The sequence below is a fragment of the Oncorhynchus kisutch genome, linkage group LG17 (genome assembly GCF_002021735.2).
Source record: "Oncorhynchus kisutch isolate 150728-3 linkage group LG17, Okis_V2, whole genome shotgun sequence".
Taxonomy (NCBI): domain Eukaryota; kingdom Metazoa; phylum Chordata; class Actinopteri; order Salmoniformes; family Salmonidae; genus Oncorhynchus; species Oncorhynchus kisutch.
Genome location: NC_034190.2, coordinates 68504000 through 68522009, shown reverse-complemented (window position 1 = coordinate 68522009; position 18010 = coordinate 68504000). Strand labels below are relative to the sequence as shown.

General features: G+C 42.9%; 1 protein-coding gene and 1 pseudogene across 2 annotated transcripts; one reads left to right on the top strand and one right to left on the bottom strand.

The window, feature by feature from the left end:
- Nucleotides 1–11814: 11814 nt before the first annotated feature.
- Nucleotides 11815–12757, top strand: LOC109907040 (protein quaking-A-like; annotated as a pseudogene).
- Nucleotides 12758–12943: 186 nt separating this feature from the next.
- On the bottom strand, nucleotides 12944–17675 carry LOC109908180 (microtubule-associated protein RP/EB family member 1-like). Of its 2 annotated transcripts, XM_020506720.2 has the most exons (8): nucleotides 17393–17562; nucleotides 16786–16919; nucleotides 15466–15611; nucleotides 15166–15358; nucleotides 14916–14963; nucleotides 14595–14707; nucleotides 14246–14398; nucleotides 12944–14089 (listed from the first exon to the last, which is right to left on the bottom strand). In XM_020506720.2, exons 2-8 carry the CDS (start codon nucleotides 16904–16906, stop codon nucleotides 14033–14035), a joined length of 831 nt encoding a protein of 276 aa, XP_020362309.1. In that variant the 5' UTR covers nucleotides 16907–16919; nucleotides 17393–17562; the 3' UTR covers nucleotides 12944–14032. The 2 variants fall into 2 exon arrangements, with proteins under 2 accessions (XP_020362309.1, XP_020362310.1); XM_020506721.2 differs by lacking the exon at nucleotides 14916–14963 and having other exon boundaries at nucleotides 17393–17675.
- Between the last annotated feature and the right edge of the window lie 335 nt (nucleotides 17676–18010).

Below are 18010 nucleotides of genomic sequence, written 5' to 3'. Positions count from 1 at the left end.
GGACTTGACATTGGTATGGGCGGCGATGACAGGGAGATATGAATGGAAAGTGATGAGAGAAACCGGTTCAATGTAAGATCATGGGTGTGTGTATGCAGAGTAAAGGCAGTAACATGAGGTGGTGCTTTGAGAAAGCTAACTGGAAGATGTTCAAGTACCTGTGGGAGCGGGTGGGACAAAAGTTATCAATGGAGGGGTCTGTGGATGAGCGCGCTGAGGCAGTAAAGTATTTAGTTATATCAGCTGCAGATGTGACCGTTCCAGTGTGTTCGGGGTGAGGAAGATGGCGGGTGTTGCCATGTTGGACAGATGAGTGCTCAGGAAACATATAGCTCTACAGGTACTTAAGAATGTCTTAACAGAAAGGAATCTCATGGACTATCAAAGGAAGAGAGCGATTGCGAGAAGAACAATTAAGACAGTGAAAAGGGAGGCATGGTGGGAATTGTGCTCCACTATTGGTAAAGGGACTGAAATTGGTGAGGTTTGGAAAATATGATGGGGAAGGGTAAAATGCTGGAATTCCAGTGTTGGTAGAAGGAAACATCACAGCTTTATCAAGTAAAGAATGTAAATGTCCTAGGTGGTGCGTTTGCAGCGGTTCACAGATGTGATCACCTGTATGATGAGACTAAGATGAGACAAAGGGAAAAGTTAAAGGAGCATGGAGATGTCTTAAAGAACAAAGCGTAGTCAGGATAAGCTATGGATGCAGAGTTTTCGATGTTTGAGATGACAAGGGCGTTGGAGGGCTGCGTGAGGACTGCTCCTGGAGAAGATAGGGTGTGTTATGTGATGTTAATCATGCACCAAACAGTGTGTTGGAAGCAGTGTTAGGGTTGTATAATAAGTAATGGAGGACTGGGGTGATACCTGCTGGGTGGAAATGTGCTGTTGCCAAGTGTAAAATCAGGTAAATATACCTCTAGGGCGGGCAGTTATAGGCCTATTGCGCTGACATCCAACACGTGTAAGTTGATGGAAAAGATGATAGTGAGTAGGATGATGTATTTCTTGGAAGTTATGGGTTTGATGAGCGTAGCACAGAGTGGGTTCAGAAGAGGGATGTCTACCATAGATGTCCTGGTGACAGTTAGTAAAGACATAGCCAATAAAAGAGGTGATGAGTGTTGTGTATTTTGACATTGAGAAAGCTTACGATACCATGTGGATGGAAGGGTTGTTGAGCATGTTGAGTGCATTGAGAGAAGCAGGGGACACGTCTGGCACTGCAGGATTTGAGTCCCTGGCGGCGTAGTGTGTTACTGATGGTAGGCTTTGTTACTTTGGTCCCAGCTCTCTGCAGGTCATTCACTAGGTCCCCCCGTGTGGTTCTGGGATTTTTGCTCACCGTTCTTGTGTGGATTGAGGGAGTGCATTGAGGGAAGCAGGGGACACGTCTGGCACTGCAGGATTTGAGTCCCTGGCGGCGTAGTGTGTTACTGATGGTAGGCTTTGTTACTTTGGTCCCAGCTCTCTGCAGGTCATTCACTAGGTCCCCCCGTGTGGTTCTGGGATTTTTTGCTCACCGTTCTTGTGATCATTTTGACCCCACGGGGTGAGATCTTGCGTGGAGCCCAAGATCGAGGGAGATTATCAGTGTTCTTGTATGTCTTCCATTTGCTAATAATTGCTTCCACAGTTGATTTCTTCAAACCAAGCTGCTTACCTATTGCAGATTCAGTCTTCCCAGCCTGGTGTAGGTCTACAATTTTGTTTCTGGTGTCCTTTGACAGCTCTTTGGTCTTGGCCATAGTGGAGTTTGTAGCGTGACTGTTTGAGGTTGTGGACAGGTGTCTTTTATACTGATAAAAAGTTCAAACAGGTGCCATTAATACAGGTAACGAGCGGAGGACAGAGGAGCCTCTTAAAGAAGTTACAGGTCTGTGAGAGCCAGAAATCTTGCTTGTTTGTAGGTGACCAAATACTTATTTTCCACCATAATTTGCAAATAAATTCATTAAAAATCCTACAATGTGATTCTCTGGATTTTTTTCCCTCATTTTGTCTGTCATAGGTGAAGTGTACCTATGATGAAAATTACAGGCCTCTCTCATCTTTTTAAGTGGGAGAACTTGCACAATTGCTGGCTGACTAAATACTTTTTTGCCCCACTGTAGATGGTTGAAAGGATCCAGTCACTGGTAGGGTGGGGACAGGGGTGTATATCCCAGATTTCAGAGTATGTAAGGGGTTAACTGATTATGTGTCAGTGTATGCAGCTGAGTTGATGGTCATGATTACAGGTCTGAGATGGGTGGAGGAGGTGAAAACACTCAGTGGTGATCTACTCTGATCCGGCTGCAGTGTTGAGCAGTGTGAAAACGGGCAGGTCAGATAGGGGAGACTTGTTTGTGGAGATGATGGTACTGTTAATGGGATTGGAGAGGATGGGAGTGGTGATAAGCTTTTGCTGGGCCTGTCATGCCAAATAATGTCCCCCGGACAAATAGTGTCCCCCTCTACGTCACAATGGGATTCGATAAACTATTAGCGTCCGTGCTATATCAATGGTGTGATGACCTTGAAGGTCATTACAGCCAATGAAGAGAAAGAGGTGCGGCTCTGTTCTGGGCCAGCTGCAGCTTAACTTGGTATTTCTTTGCAGAATTTGACCATATGCAGTGTTGTATTACTCAAGACAGGACTCAGACCATACTCAAGACCAGACTCCGGTCTCGAGTCCAGTCTCGAGACCACATTTTTAGTTTCTCGGTCTTGTCTTAGTGTTGGATACATTTGTACATGGTCTTGACTGGGTCTCCAGGACTCCTAATTTCTTCCGGAGACTAGCCGAGACCAGTGGAGTAAAAACAAATAATTATCAGCTTCCATTCAGAAAGCGCATAAAACCGCTTCACCAAGCCAAATATATACACTCCTTTCTTGAAACATTAATACCTGCAGACTTTATATCTATTAGAGCCATCTTTGCTCAGTGGATAACCTACTGAACCTAGGCCTTCAATGTGTGACAGGTTCGTGATGGTGAAAGGACAACAACGGTAATACCAGCGCACTCATGTAGGAGAGTGCACTTTTTGTAAAATACAAAGGGCCAGTGCCATAGTGGAGGCTATACGCAGGTATGCCTCCCCCATGCACAAATTAGTCTACACAATCGCAAAGCGTGTGAAATATATTCACATGCACACCGCACATCATAGCTTAGTTTCACCAGAATATCATCTGCAGGCAGCAATAGCAACAGCTCTCAACTGGTTTTGGCATGGAGCAGCTCACAGAAGAATGACATTGGTAGGCGGTAGGGTAGGTAGGAAAGACCTACCAAACTTATCTACCAGTAAATGCTAACTAAGACAACAATGGGTATGCAAACCAGGTATTGAAAACGTTTGGTCCGAAGTCTTTGTTAGTAGGCTATTTGTGATGCCCAATTCAGTCATCATGCCCTGTTTGCATCAGGGGCGTAGGAAGATTGAGCAAAACCAAAAAAAGAATACTTTATTATTACAAAAATACTCCTCAGCAAAAATGTTTCACACAAGTTATTTTCAAAGAGATGGATAACAACAGCAAGCAAACTCCAATAAAAAAACACAGTACCACTCACCAGATGATGATCATTTGAAACACAACTTCTTGTTGAAATTTAGGAGAAATTAGCCACAACATCCTCTTCAATAACACCTGCCACAGCCAATGCAAACTAGCCTACATCAAAAGATAGCTAGCTAGACCTTGGGAAAACTACTGCTCGCTTTTGTGCAGTGACCTGTTGGCCTTTGAGAAGGCAGAAATGTCCCACCCATTTCAAGTAAAAATGTAATTGGTTGATTACACCGACACTCCAAAATGTTGCCCTAATACAGTTGAACGGCAGATGCCTTCTATCGATCTTCTGATGGCCTAGCCAACCGAGCAGTTTGTTTTCTTTTTTTCCAAAACAGACTGCAACTCTTTGTTAAGGGTTTCAATGACTTCATTAGAGGTGGTTGCTGATGTGTATATGGTTGAATCATCAGCATACATGGACACACACGCTTTGTTTAATGCCAGTGGCAGGTCATTGGTAAAAATAGAAAAGAGTAAAGGGCCTAGAGAGCTGGTGCGGTACATTACTTTATATGTTTTACATTAAAAACTTCCATTAAATGAAACCCTCTGAGTTATATTAGATAGAAAGCTCTGAATTCACAATATGACAGAGGTTGAAAAGCCATAACACAAACGTTTTCTCAACAACAGGTTATGGTAAATAATATCAAAAGCTGCATTGAAATCTAACAGTGCCGCTCCCATAATTTTATTATCACTGTCTTTCAGCCAATCATCAGTCATTTGTGTCAGTGCAGTACATGTTGAGTGCCCTTCTCTATAAGCATGCTGAAAGTCTGTTGTTCATTTGTTTACAAAGAAATAGCATTGTATTCGGTAAAACACCATTTTTCCCAACAGTTTGCTAAGAGCTGGCAGCAAGCCTATAGGTCTGCTGTTAGAACCAGTAAAGGCTGCCAAACCACTCTCGGGTAGCGGAATGACTTTGACTTCCCTCCAGGCCTGACGACAAAGACTTTCCTCTAGGCTCAGATTAAAGACGATGGATAGGAGTGGTAATAGAGTCATCTTCCATTCTCAGTAGCTTTCCATCTAAGTTGTCAATGCCAGGAGGTTTATCACAATGGCTTCAAGTGATTCAACACGAATTTGAAGATGGAGCAGTTTTTTAGCTACATGGTGACATTCAACCATATATGTTTCAAGCAGAATATAGCGAAGAGGATTTGAAAAAAAGAGTTGGATTTAACTAGAAGCTCAGCTACAGCCAATGTCATCACTAATAGTAGGCAGAACAATAGAAGGAGTCAAAATTCACCCAAATCTGAAAAATGGCCAAAAAATGGCACTAGTGCGAGGCCATAGCAAATTGAATTGAAACTAACCTTTGTTGAGCCTCTTCGGACTTGATCGATGCTTAGAATTAAATTTTCCCTAAATGGCACCAAAAATGTGTACCTTCATATTTTACCACTATACTCCGTTCTTAGGACGAAACGGAAAAATAAAACTTGTGTAGAAAGTAAACATCCACACCTCGGTGTCAAGTGTGCTTATGTCTGCGTAATGAGGAAGTAGGAAAACATGATAACTTCTATTTCGGATCTAGCGGTCGATGACAGCAGAGTACGCTGCCCAAATGTATGTCATAAGAAAGAGATTATCCTGATTAAAATGGTGTAGAACTTCAAAACATCAAAATACATACATTTTGAGATGTTTTGCAAAATAGAAAGACATGTCCCTATTTCCCCAAAACAATGGCAGTCTGAAAGTTCTAAGAGCAGTCTTTTATTTAACCAGCTTACCATTTATCTGCTACCATTTCTCTTTTAGTGTTTAAATTTGTAGTTTGAACTCGGCCTCAATGTGAGTGTGGCAATAACTTGTTAATTTTATATTATTCACAAATCTACTCTGATGACATGGCAGGCAGACTCCTCTGATGACATGGCAGGCAGACTCCTCTGATGACATGGCAGGCAGACTCCTCTGATGACATGGCAGGCAGACTCCTCTGATGACATGGCAGGCAGACTCCTCTGATGACATGGCAGGCAGACTCCTCTGATGACATGGCAGGCAGACTCCTCTGATGACATGGCAGGCAGACTCCACTGATGACATGGCAGGCAGACTCCTTTGATGACATGGCAGGCAGACTCCTCTGATGACATGGCAGGCAGACTCCTCTGATGACATGGCAGGCAGACTCCACTGATGACATGGCAGGCAGACTCCTCTGATGACATGGCAGGCAGACTCCTCTGATGACATGGCAGGCAGACTCCTCTGATGACATGGCAGGCAGACTCCTCTGATGACATGGCAGGCAGACTCCTCTGATGACATTGCAGGCAGACTCTGATGACAGGCAGTCAGACTCCTCTGATGACAGGCAGTCAGCACACTTCTGAAAACAAACTGCTCAGCAGAGCAAAGTATTTTTTTGAAAGCTACCAGATTTATTTTAAAAAGCTCATTTTCAATGTCTGTGTCCAGTGTTTATATGTTAAGGGGGTATTACTTATGTTATCCATGTAAAGAAATAAACATTTTTATAAATAAATGTATGGTGATTTCCGTTTATGCGCAAAGCCAGTCAGTTTCATTGTTATGCTCTAAATTGTTATATTATGGTTGTAAGTGATAAAATCACGTAATTACTACTTCAGTAAGGATATACACTTTATTCAGTGACTTTAGGTTTGAAACGTTTTGATCTGATCGACAGTTCCAAAAAATGTATGAAGTGCAATTGCTAAATAATTCCAATAGATAGCAGCATAAGACCACGAATGACATTGAGGAAGATGAGTTTTCTCCCTAGATACACCACGCCCCTTCATCAGCAGCCAGCTTGCGGTCACAGGAAACCGCCCGTGCATGCTTTTTTCTGTCCCTTTCCACACCGCTAATGCAATATGAAGGACTGAAAAAGTAACAGATTACTATGAATGGTCCTATCTGGCCGGCAGACCCTATCCGGACCTACCTACATGGCCGGCTGGACTAATCTTTGGAATTAATAAGAAAAATACACTTGATTTCTCAGATGCCTCTCCAATGTCTTTATGGTCTGCTATGAAATAATAACTTTTAATTGCTAAATAATGCCAATAGATGGCATACATAAGACCACGAAGCATCAGTTATAGGCTACAAGCAGCAATATGATTGGCATAAAATAGCATGCAACCAAAGACTATATGCCCCATGATTTTCTAAAAATGATTACTCATTACTTTACAGTATATACACTACAGTTCAAAAGTTTGGGGTCACTTAGAAATGTCCTTGTTTTCCATGAAAACATACATGAAATGAGTTGCAAAATGAATAGGAAATATAGTCAAGATGTTGACAAGGTTATAAATAATGATTTCTAATTTAAATAATAATTGTGTCCTTCAAACTTTGCTTTCGTCCAACAATCCTCCATTTGCAGCAATTACAGCCTTGCAGACCTTTGGCATTCTAGTTGTCAATTTGTTGAGGTAATCTGAAGAGGTTTCACCCCATGCTTCCTGAAGCACCTCCCACAAATTGGATTGGCTTGATGGGCACTTCTTACGTACCATACGGTCAAGCTGCTCCCACAACAGTTCAATAGGGTTGAGATCCGGTGACTGTGCTGGCCACTCCATTAGAGACAGAATACCAGCTGCCTGCTTCTTCCCTAAATAGTTCTTGCATAGTTTGGAGCTGTGCTTTGGGTCATTGTCCTGTTGTAGGAAGAAATTGGCTCCAATTAAACACCGTCCACAGGGTATGGCATGGCATTGCAAAATGGATAGCCTTCCTTTGTCAAGATCCCTTTTAGCCTGTATAAATCTCCCACGTTACCACCACCAAAGCACTCCCAAACCATCACATTGCCTCCACCATGCTAGACAGATGGCGTCAAGCACTCCTCAAGCATCTTTCCATTTTTTCTGCGTCTCACGAATGTTCTTCTTTGTGATCCAAACACCTCAAACTTAGATTTGTCTGTCCATAACACTTTTTTCCCCAACCTTCCTCTGTCCAGTGTCTGTGTTATTTTGCCCATCTTGATCTTTTATTGGCCAGTCTGAGATATGGCTTTTTCTTGCAGCTCTGCCTAGAAGGCATCCCAGAGTCGCCTCTTCACTGTTGATGTTGAGACTGGTGTTTTGCGAGTACTATTTAATGAAGCTGCCAGTTGAGGACTTGTGAATCGTCTGTTTCTCAAACTAGTCACTAATGTACTTGTCCTCTTGCTAAGTTGTGCACCGGGGCCTACCATTCCTCTTTCTATTCTGGTTAGGGCCAGTTTGCGCTGTTCTGTGAAGGGAGTAGTACACCGCGTTGCACGAGATCTTCAGTTTCTTGGCAATTTCTCGCATGGAAGAGCCTTCATTTCTCAGAACAAGAATATACCGACGAGTTTCAGAAGAAAGTACTTTGTTTCTGGCCATTTTGAGCCTGTAATCTAACGCACAAATGCTGATGCTCCAGACACTCAACTAATCTAAAGGCCAGTTTTATTGCTTCTTTAATCAGAACAACAGTTTTCAGCTGTGCTAACATAATTGCAAACAGGTTTTTTAATTATAAATTAGCCTTTTAAAATGATAAACTTGGATTAGCTAAAACAGCGTGCCATTGGAACACAGGAGTGATAGTTGCTGATAATGGGCCTCTGTACGCCTATGTAGATATTCAATTTTGTTTTTAAATGGCCGTTTCCACCTACAATAGTCATTAACAATGTCTACACTTTATCTCTGATCAATTTGATGTTATTTTAGTGGACAAAAAATGTGCTTTTCATTCAAAACAAGGACGTTTTTAAGTGACCCCAAATTTTTGAACGGTAGTAGAAATATACACTGCTCAAAAAAAAGGGAACACTAAAATAACACATCCTAGATCTGAATGAATGAAATATTCTTATTAAATACTTTTTTCTTTACATAGTTTAATGTGCTGACAACAAAATCACACAAAAATGATCAATGGAAATCAAATTTATCAACCCATGGAGGTCTGGATTTGGAGTCACACTCAAAATTAAAGTGGAAAACCACACTACAGGCTGATCCAACTTTGATGTAATGTCCTTAAAACAAGTCAAAGTGAGGCTCAGTAGTGTGTTAGGCCTCCACGTGCCTGTATGACCTCCCTACAACGCCTGGGCATGCTCCTGATGAGGTGGTGGATGGTCTCCTGAGGGATCTCCTCCCAGACCTGTACTAAAGCATCCTCCAACTCCTGGACAGTCTGTGGTGCAACGTGGCGTTGGTAGATGGAGCGAGACATGATGTCCCAGATGTGCTCAATTGGATTCAGGTCTGGGGAACGGGCGGGCCAGTCCATAGGATCAATGCCTTCCTCTTGCAGGAACTGCTGACACACTCCAGCTACATGAGGTCTAGTATTGTCTTGCATTAGGAGGAACCCAGGGCCAACCGCACCAGCATATGGTCTCACAAGGGGTCTGAAGATCTCATCTCGGTACCTAATGGCAGTCAGGCTTCCTCTGGCGAGCACGGGGGGCTGTGCGGCCCCCCACACCATGAATGACCCACCACCAAACCGGTCATGCTGGAGGATGTTGCAAGCAGCAGAACGTTCTCCACGGCGTCTCCAGACTGTCACGTCTGTCACATGTGCTCAGTGTGAACCTGCTTTCATCTGTGAAGAGCACAGGGCGCCAGTGGCGAATTTGCCAATCTTGGTGTTCTCTGGCAAATGCCAAACGTCCTGCACGGTGTTGGGCTGTAAGCACAACCCCCACCTGTGGACGTCGGGCCCTCATGGAGTTTGTTTCTGACCGTTTGAGCAGACACATGCACATTTGTGGCCTGCTGGAGGTCATTTTGCAGGGCTCTGGCAGTGCTCCGCCTGCTCCTCCTTGCACAAAGGCGGAGGTGGCGGTCCTGTTGCTGGGTTGTTGCCCTCCTACGGCCTCGTCCACATCTCCTGATGTTCTGGCCTGTCTCCTGGTAGCGCCTCCATGCTCTGGACACTACGCTGACAAACACAGCAAACCTTCTTGCCACAGCTCGCATTGATGTGCCATCCTGGATGAGCTGCACTACCTGAGCCACTTGTGTGGGTTGTAGACTCCGTCTCATGCTACCACTAGAGTGAAAGCACCGCCAGCATTCAAAAGTGACCAAAACATCAGCCAGGAAGCATAGGAACTGAGAAGTGGTCTGTGGTCACCACCTGCAGAACCACTCCTTTATTGCTAATTGCCTATAATTTCCACCTGTTGTCTATTCCATTTGCACAACAGCATGTGAAATTTATTGTCAATCAGTGTTGCTTCCTAAGTGGACAGTTTGATTTCATAGAAGTGTGATTGACTTGGAGTTACATAAGTGTTCCCTTTGTTTTTTTGAGCAGTGTATATATAAACAAATCAAAATATATTTTATATTTGAGATTCTTTGCCTTGATGACAGCTTTGCACACTCTTGGCATTCTCTCAACCAGCTTCACCTGGAATGCTTTTCCAATAGTCTTTAAGGAGTTCCCACATATGCTGAGCACTTGTTGGCTTTCAGTTGAATGCTTCCAGTTGTACAACTGACTAGGTATCCCCGTTTCCCTAATACTGGTTGTTCTCCATTTCTGTTATCATGTATTAGGGAAAGGGAAATGGGGATACCTAGTCAGTTGTACAACTGGATGCATTCAACTGAAATATGTCTTCCGCATTTAACCCAACCTTCTGAATCAGAGTGGTGCAGGGGGCTGTCATAATCGACATCCACTCCTTCAGCGCCCAGGGGACAGTGGGTTAACTGCCTTGCTCAGGGCCAGAACGACAGATTTTTACAATGTCAGCTTGGGGATTCGATCCAGCAACCTTTCGGTTACTGGCCCAACTCTCTAACCACTAGGCTACCTGCTGCCCCTGTAGAAAAAGAAAGAAATTTATAACATTGACAGTGCTCAGCAGCGAGAACCTCTCGTTCCAGTAATTGAGTACACCATTGTGGCTGATTGACAGGTAGCGTCCATTGTGGGCACGGCCCTTAGGACCCCTGAGGTCCGGCCATGATCCCCAGAGTCTGTCTGTCTTCTTTTTTTGGCTGGGGGCTTGAATGGGTAGAACTTCAGCCGGACAATGACCTCACAGTGTGCACAACACAGGCACAAATATTTCAAGGATGCACACAGTGCACACATACTACTTAGGAACCTGTAAAACATAGCCTATTAAATGCCACTTATACAGGCACAATCTTGAGTGGTTTGGGAAGGTAGAGTGGTCTGTACTCTAAAAGCATGTAGTTTAGATATTCATCCTGTATAAACAACACAAAGCTTTTGTTAAAGAGAGTAAGAATTTAAATGTGTTAACATGTTTTTCACATACCAGAGGAGTTGGTCAACTGATGACAAAACAGCACTCCCATTCATTGTCTTGTTTTCCTCTCTCACCCAGTCCACACTGCCATCACAGTTGGTGTCCACCTTCATAAAGATAATGTCCAGATCCTCATCATCCACATCGCATCCCGAAACTGATCCATATCCAACCCTGACAGAGAGAATGAGAAGGACTCAATGTTATGCATGTTTGTATGACAACACTATGTAGAAATGTGCAGCCGGTGGGTGAAACTGGCAGGGATCCACTAGGGGCTAAAATTGATACTGGGGTAGACCACTAGTTATGGGGAGGGGGAAAAATGTGGTCAGGTCACTCACCCCCCTCCTCCATCCGTGTCAGACTCTCTGAATATGCTTTCGATGTGGCGAAGTTACTGTTTGTTGTTCTGATTCTCCACTCCCCCCTGAGCCTGCATGTCCTCCTCCCCGAGGTCACTGTTCTTCCCGAATGCTCCGTCTCCCCCGCCATACCCTGCAGAGGGAGCATATAGAGGACCTCAGTCAGGATTAAGTCCACATTTGATATTAAAACCATCTTGGACCATTTTTCACTTGAAAATCTTCGGAATGGGAGATTAATTAAAAAAACTGTGAACAAAATGTGGGTGACAAGGTCACAAAAACCAAATTAGAATGGAAATGTTGTCTGTGCCAATAAAAAAAAGAGCACTTTGGGGAGCACACCAGTATGTGGATTTATTTTGTTCTGCATTTACCTGAGCTGTGGTATGTTTCTGCTTGTCATCAGAGGCGGAGCTGTGAACGGTTTTGATTACACAGGCAATTTTATTCAATGAATAGTTAAGGGATTCCAAATGTGATTTAGTGATCAAACACATGCATTTACAGTTTAAACCTAAATTGATATTACAGTCTGACCTTCTTCACAGTGCACCTGTGACAGTCCACAAGCTCACACTGGCCATGGCTGTACACCTTTGACACTGGCTCAAATTCTCACAGAAGAGTAAAGCTCTTTTGGTCTTCATAACATTGTATTCAGTGGTATCTAGAGGAAGTTTTTATTTTTCAACAACAATTCAACCAAATTCTGACTACAGCAATCAAAATGTGGGGGATATAAAAAAGTTGTTTTCCAAGCTTTTTTCTGTTTATAAAAGCACCCTACTCTTGATGGCACAAAGATGACAGTCGGAAGACAGAAAGGAAGGGGAGACGGAGAAGTCCTTACTATTTGACACAATTGTTACACGAAAAGAAGTTGACCAGTTTTCCAAATCTGTTTTGCATCTTGACACACACTGAGAAGCTTCTGGACGAAGAGATGCAGGAAAACATGTCCAATGACCCAGTGAATAGCCTTGTAGACAAACAACCTCTGCAGTTACCCAAGGCCTGGGCCCCATACAGGGCCAAGCAGATGGAAGCAGAAACCGGATGCCAGATCAAAATGCAAGAATGGGGGTCAGTAAAGGACAACAAAATGAAGAGGCAAACCCAGCATGGAAGATCTAGACGAGGACCTGTACGTACTGACCAGCGTGAATGACAAGGCAGAACACGCCAGGGTCAGAATGAGGAAAGCGTTGGAGGTCAGGAGAATCCTGGTGCTTACAGCAGAGGGAAAGAAAACATGAAGATGCCAATGGAGCTGGCGATTCTCAATGGAACATACCAGAATCAAGACACGAATAGGTCCTCTGTCTCACAGTGGCCGCCACAAGGCAGGTTCTCCCTATTGCGGACCCCCAGAGACCAGGCAGGGAGCCCCATCAGGAACAGCATCCGGCCCATCCAAAGGGCTGCCCTGTTGCTCAATGATGGCAGCATCAACACCACCCAAAAAAAAACACCCTGCTACCAACATCTCTGCTTGGGTCCCCCATCACGCACAGTGGGGCTCTAGACCTTTATTGTTTTTATGGCCCTTTACTCTGGGTATGTTTACATTTATATTTAATGATCAGCCAATATAACTATTTCGGTTTTGATTTCAGCAGTTACTCTACCAAGAACCAACTGCCAATAGCAATGCAGAAGTCTGTCAGGACATTTTAATGGAGAAATAAATAAATTGAATTAGAAAAATGTATACATTTGAGTTTTTAATAACATAAAACTTGTCAAAACAAGTTATTTCTTCAACCTAAAAACATTTAATTTCTCCAATCAATACTTTATTTCTAAAGACAAGAGATGCTTATGGAAATCTTATATTGCTCCCAAGTTTAAAACAGACTTCCGAGGTCTAAAAGACAGCTCTCAGTTCTTCTGCTAAGAGCGTATAGTTCTGCTCTTATTGTAGACTAGAAGGAAGTATTTCTTCAGTGTGGACAGGCAACCATACATCCGGTCTTTGCCTTACATGAGGAAGTAAATTAGAACATAGGTCGGTAGAGATGCTAGTCTCTAGTGTAAAACTAGCCTACATACAACACACAAATGTCAGAATGAGTCTATAATTTAGCATTTAAGTAAAAAGTACAGTATTTTATTTAAAGGTTATCAATAAAACATTACTTTTTTTACTTCAAAAAAAGTAATGTGATGAATACCTTCCCCAGATAAACAGGAAACTAAATACAAATGCTGATCGCCTAAACCACAAATTTGAACTCAAGTATAATGAATATGCGTAAACATACCATAAAAATTACAATAATTTCCATTGGCAGAGTAAACATATTCATATATCTTTAATAATTAATCATATTTGCAAATATATCAAAATCACCTAGTACAGTTTTGTTTAGGTCAATTGGAAATAAGGAATAGAAAGACCTGAACATATTTCAAAAGTAACAGGCCAAAGTTGAAAGGCACAGCAGAGGCCAGAATAAGAACAAGGCAGAAAAGAAACCAGAAAGGAATGGCCCTATTAGAATTTCATCCAGGGTTCTTCTTCTCTGGGGGCTAGATCAGCAGGCTCTCTGAAAAGTATTATGGTTCAAAAAACACTTGAACCAACAAAGACTTGGACCAAGGGGGCAGCCAGTGTATGATCCAAAGGCAACTTAATCCACAGTGGCAGTATGTGTGAGTAAGTGCATGTTCATTAGAGCACACGAGTGCGTATGCATGTACATTGCACATGCAAACGTGTGTTCACTAACCTGTGTGTGTGTGTGTGTGTGTGTGTGTGAGAGATTATGGCATGGACTAGAGTTGTGTCCATTTTTCATCAGAACTCTTCTGGTTCTTCTCCTTCAGCATCGGAATCAGGAATAACAAACCCCTCCTGTAAGCAGGAAACAATTTTTATTTAAATACAAAGCTACATTAGTTTCCTACTATGGAATCATTGGTTATGAAAAGATAATATGAAAATGAACACTGAGCCTCTCAGCTGTTTGTGTGTGTGTCAAAGAGAGTATTCTGGTGAGGTGTCACTCACATCAGTGGCATATAGAACATCCATAATCTTCTGCATAGTTGTATCTGCCTCTCCATCCACTTCTTGGCAGATGACCTCAATGGACCTCAGCTTTCCAAAATAAAAGTCTCTCTCTTTCTCCATGTCCTGGACAGTGGCTTTCAGGGAACTGACCTGAAGTGAGAGCAGCAGAGTGATCGAGTGATAGGAGAATGAATGGGCAGGGCTATCATGATGTTACAACTAAACAAGCTTCAATTTCAATAAACTATTCAACTAGCACACAAAAAGCCATACAGGAGATTGAGGGGAAATCTCACCGTCTCATCAAAACAACTTATGTTAGCTTTGACACTCCGAAAGACCATACCTCTTGGGATAGCTCCTCCCTCTCCACATCCCCTGCTGCTCCGGGCCTACGCAAGGCACTCCCTGCTGACTTGGGCGGGGGTTTGGTCACTGTTGTTGTTGACCTCATGGGAGCTAGATCAAACACAAATCAGTTTAAAAAAGTAGAAGAGAATAATATAGCTGTGGACTGTGTATGCCCTCAACCTTAGACACACAACTGCACATTAACACCTACTGACTCCAGTGTCTAGCCTTACAGCAATATTCCTTTCCACAGTGACCATGACAGCCCACCATAGGTGCCCATTGGGAGATCCGGTTGACCATTAAACCACCTTACCGACTCTCGCAGCTGGTTTGATAACAGGTGGGGAGCTGTGGGGCTGTACTGAAATAGAAATGCATACAGTATGCATTTACGGGTCCAAGCATCAAAGACACTGGATCAATATTTTTTTGTTCCACCAGCTGACAGAGTAACTTGGATTATAACGTGACTTAGACCCCTCATTGCTGCTTGCAGCTATATTTTCAATTAGGTATTTAGAATACAATCAAAATGCTAGAAATTATAAATGTGTCTCCCTCACCAGTGCTGGGCTTCCTGGGCTTGGGTGCGACCTGCCCTGGGTTGGGAGTAGGAGCAGTGTCCTGGCCTTGGCGAGCACTGACCGGGTCATACTCCTTCCCATCGTAGTTGGCATCAAATAATTTCTTGAACCACTGCACAAACTCAAAGTTGTCCTGGAACTTGCCTTTTATCAATTTATCAACAGGAATGATCTGGAAATATATTAAAAAGTGTCACAATCTCAATGGCTGAAATGTAGGAATAGCTGAATAGCCAACAGTACACCGAGGTAAAAAAAACAAAAAAACTGTGCACTCACCTTGTCAACCCCAATCTTCTTAAAACTGGTCTGTAGAAGTTTGAAGTTGTGGAGGAACTCAGTCTCTAGTTTGGCCTGGAATTTAACCTTCTTCAATGGTATGCATCCAGGGAAAAGCATGTCCATGAACTGACAGTAAGCAGCACCTGTGTGAATGTGATAACATAATTCAATTACCAGCTAATCAGGTTTCAACTTCTATAGGCTATAATACTCTGCTCCTGCCATTACCTTTCCCCAACCCACTGCAAGGTACACTACATGACCAAAAGTATGTGGACACCTGTTCATCGAACATCTTTCAAAATCACAGATATTAATATGGAGCTGGTCCCCCTTGCTGCTATAACAGCCTCCACTCATCTGGGAAGGCTTTCCGCTAGATGTTGGAACATTGCTGCAGGGACTTGCTTCCATTCAGCCACAAGAGACGTGACGGCCCGTGACGGCCCAAGCTACTGTGGGGAGTACAATTTCCCTAGATGGTGAGTAAGTTTCTAAAATGGTGGTAGATTAAAATAGGCCCATACATATATGGGGTATTGCACAGGAGGTTGATGAGGGAAGGACAGCTAATTATGGCTGGAATGGAGTGGTATCAAATACATGGAAACCATGTGTTTGATACCATTCCAGCCATTACTATGAACCCATCCTCCCCAATTAAGGTGACACCAGCCACCTGTGGCCGATGGTGGTGTAGTTAGCGGCCAAGCAGGCTCAAACCTCCAGTGCATAACTAGCGGTCGATAATACGGTACCACTACTTTCAACCAACCTTCACCTGGCGATACTGTCTTTGTTCTCGATTCTGAGGGCACCGTGTCTTAAACTTCAGTTTCCAGTTGCAGGTGGAACTTTAAAAAAAAATGAACATTCAGAAAGATTCAATTCACTTTTTCTATCAAGTGAGAAATGGCCTATCGCATGTGTGCAAATATTTGTTTGGGTCAAGTGCTGTCATCTTGTTCGACATGCAGCTACCGCTGCTTTGCTTAGAAATGACAAGCTCCTGCCAAGATGATGGGAAATACGAGATGTCTGGTCGCTATGTCGGCTTATAACTTCACATGATGCAAAAATACTATTTATAAATGTTCTGAATATTCCTTTAAGAGTTCCACCTGCAACTGAAAACATGAATTTATAAATCACAGGTGCCTTCAGAATCTAAAACGAATGAAGTATCTCCAAGTAAAAGGTTGATCGAAATTAACTGTACCACACTTTGAATGAGCCATCGGATCAACAGCCATCACAAGCTAGTTAGCTGTGCCAATGAACGTGCTTCTGGTTTGACCCAGACGTCATCTTACTGACCTGAGCACAACTGCTCAATCTTGGAGTAGTTCATCTGTACAGACTCGTTGATCCAAGAAAGCATATCATGGCGACTAAGGTTGTCGCCGGTCACAGATGTAGAGTAAACGTTCACAGCCATCTTCCAACGTTAACTTGGTAAGGGAAGACATGAGAATGTAAGTTACGTTAAGGAAGGAGACAAAGACATCTGACTTGACTATTTTACATTACCTAGAAACCCGTTACATTTTAGCTAAGACACGCACAACTATTTATGGATAACATTAGCTAGCTAGTCAAAGCTTTAGCTAACGTTACGCCCTGCTAAATTATCGGGTTAGCTAAACTAGCTATCATTATATTAAACGAGTTGGCCATCGTTGACAGTGAGTTAAGTACGAGCTAACATTAGTTATAGCTATTATGTTAACACGTTATACCGCTAACGTTGGTATAAAAAAAATCGAGTTTCATTTTAGCTAATCCGGAACTGTTAGCTACCGATACAACAGCTAGCTAGCTATCAAACACACCCATCATTCAACAACGACATCATCGCTAACGTTAGCTATCTAGCTAGTTTTACTGACAATTAACCATTTAAGACACATGCTTTTGAACTTACATTGTCTTAATTTTCCAACAGATAAATCAAATTACTCAAAAATACAAAAAGGTTAAAACTTGTAGATACTTTCTCGCCGTTCCCCGGCGGCTTATTTCGTTAGTGTCTTAGCTCTTGCACAGTTGTGATGTAGCTAGCTAGCCTGAACGACCTGAACATTGGAATATCTCAAATTAAACACCTCGCATCCTCGTCTCCTTCTCAAACTCCATTGGAGGAGAAGGTCAGAGGGGCGGTGCCTCTGGCTTTCTCCTCCAATGAGTTTGAGAGCCGAGAGAGGACGTGAGGAGGATACAAATGAGATCTTCCCCACGAACTCGTCTTATTCTTTAAAATGTATTAAGGGATCGCTACCAAAGACTGTAAAAATATCGCAACTAACTGAAAGGTGCATACACTGCCACCTATGGTACAGGAGTGTGAAACCAGTCACGGTACCACAGATGAAAACAATGAGCCTGATATTTTACCTGCTTTATACATGTGAAGCATCTGACAGGGGTTTTATTCACTACCAAATATGGTGATGAGAGGAAGCCCAGTGGCGGGTAGTGGGAGAAAATGGAGCAAGATGGATTTTAGCCGACATGACGCTAATTTTCTCATCGATTAAATATT

Coding starts and splice junctions, on each gene's coding strand:
- LOC109908180 (XM_020506720.2), bottom strand. CDS start 16,906: ATGGCTGTGAACGTTTACTCTACATCTGTGACCGGCGACAACCTTAGT. Junction 15,612..16,785: donor GATTGAGCAGTTGTGCTCAG/GTCAGTAAGATG, acceptor ACATTCACACAG/GTGCTGCTTACTGTCAGTTC. Junction 14,399..14,594: donor GGGAGGAGCTATCCCAAGAG/GTATGGTCTTTC, acceptor CTCTCACTTCAG/GTCAGTTCCCTGAAAGCCAC.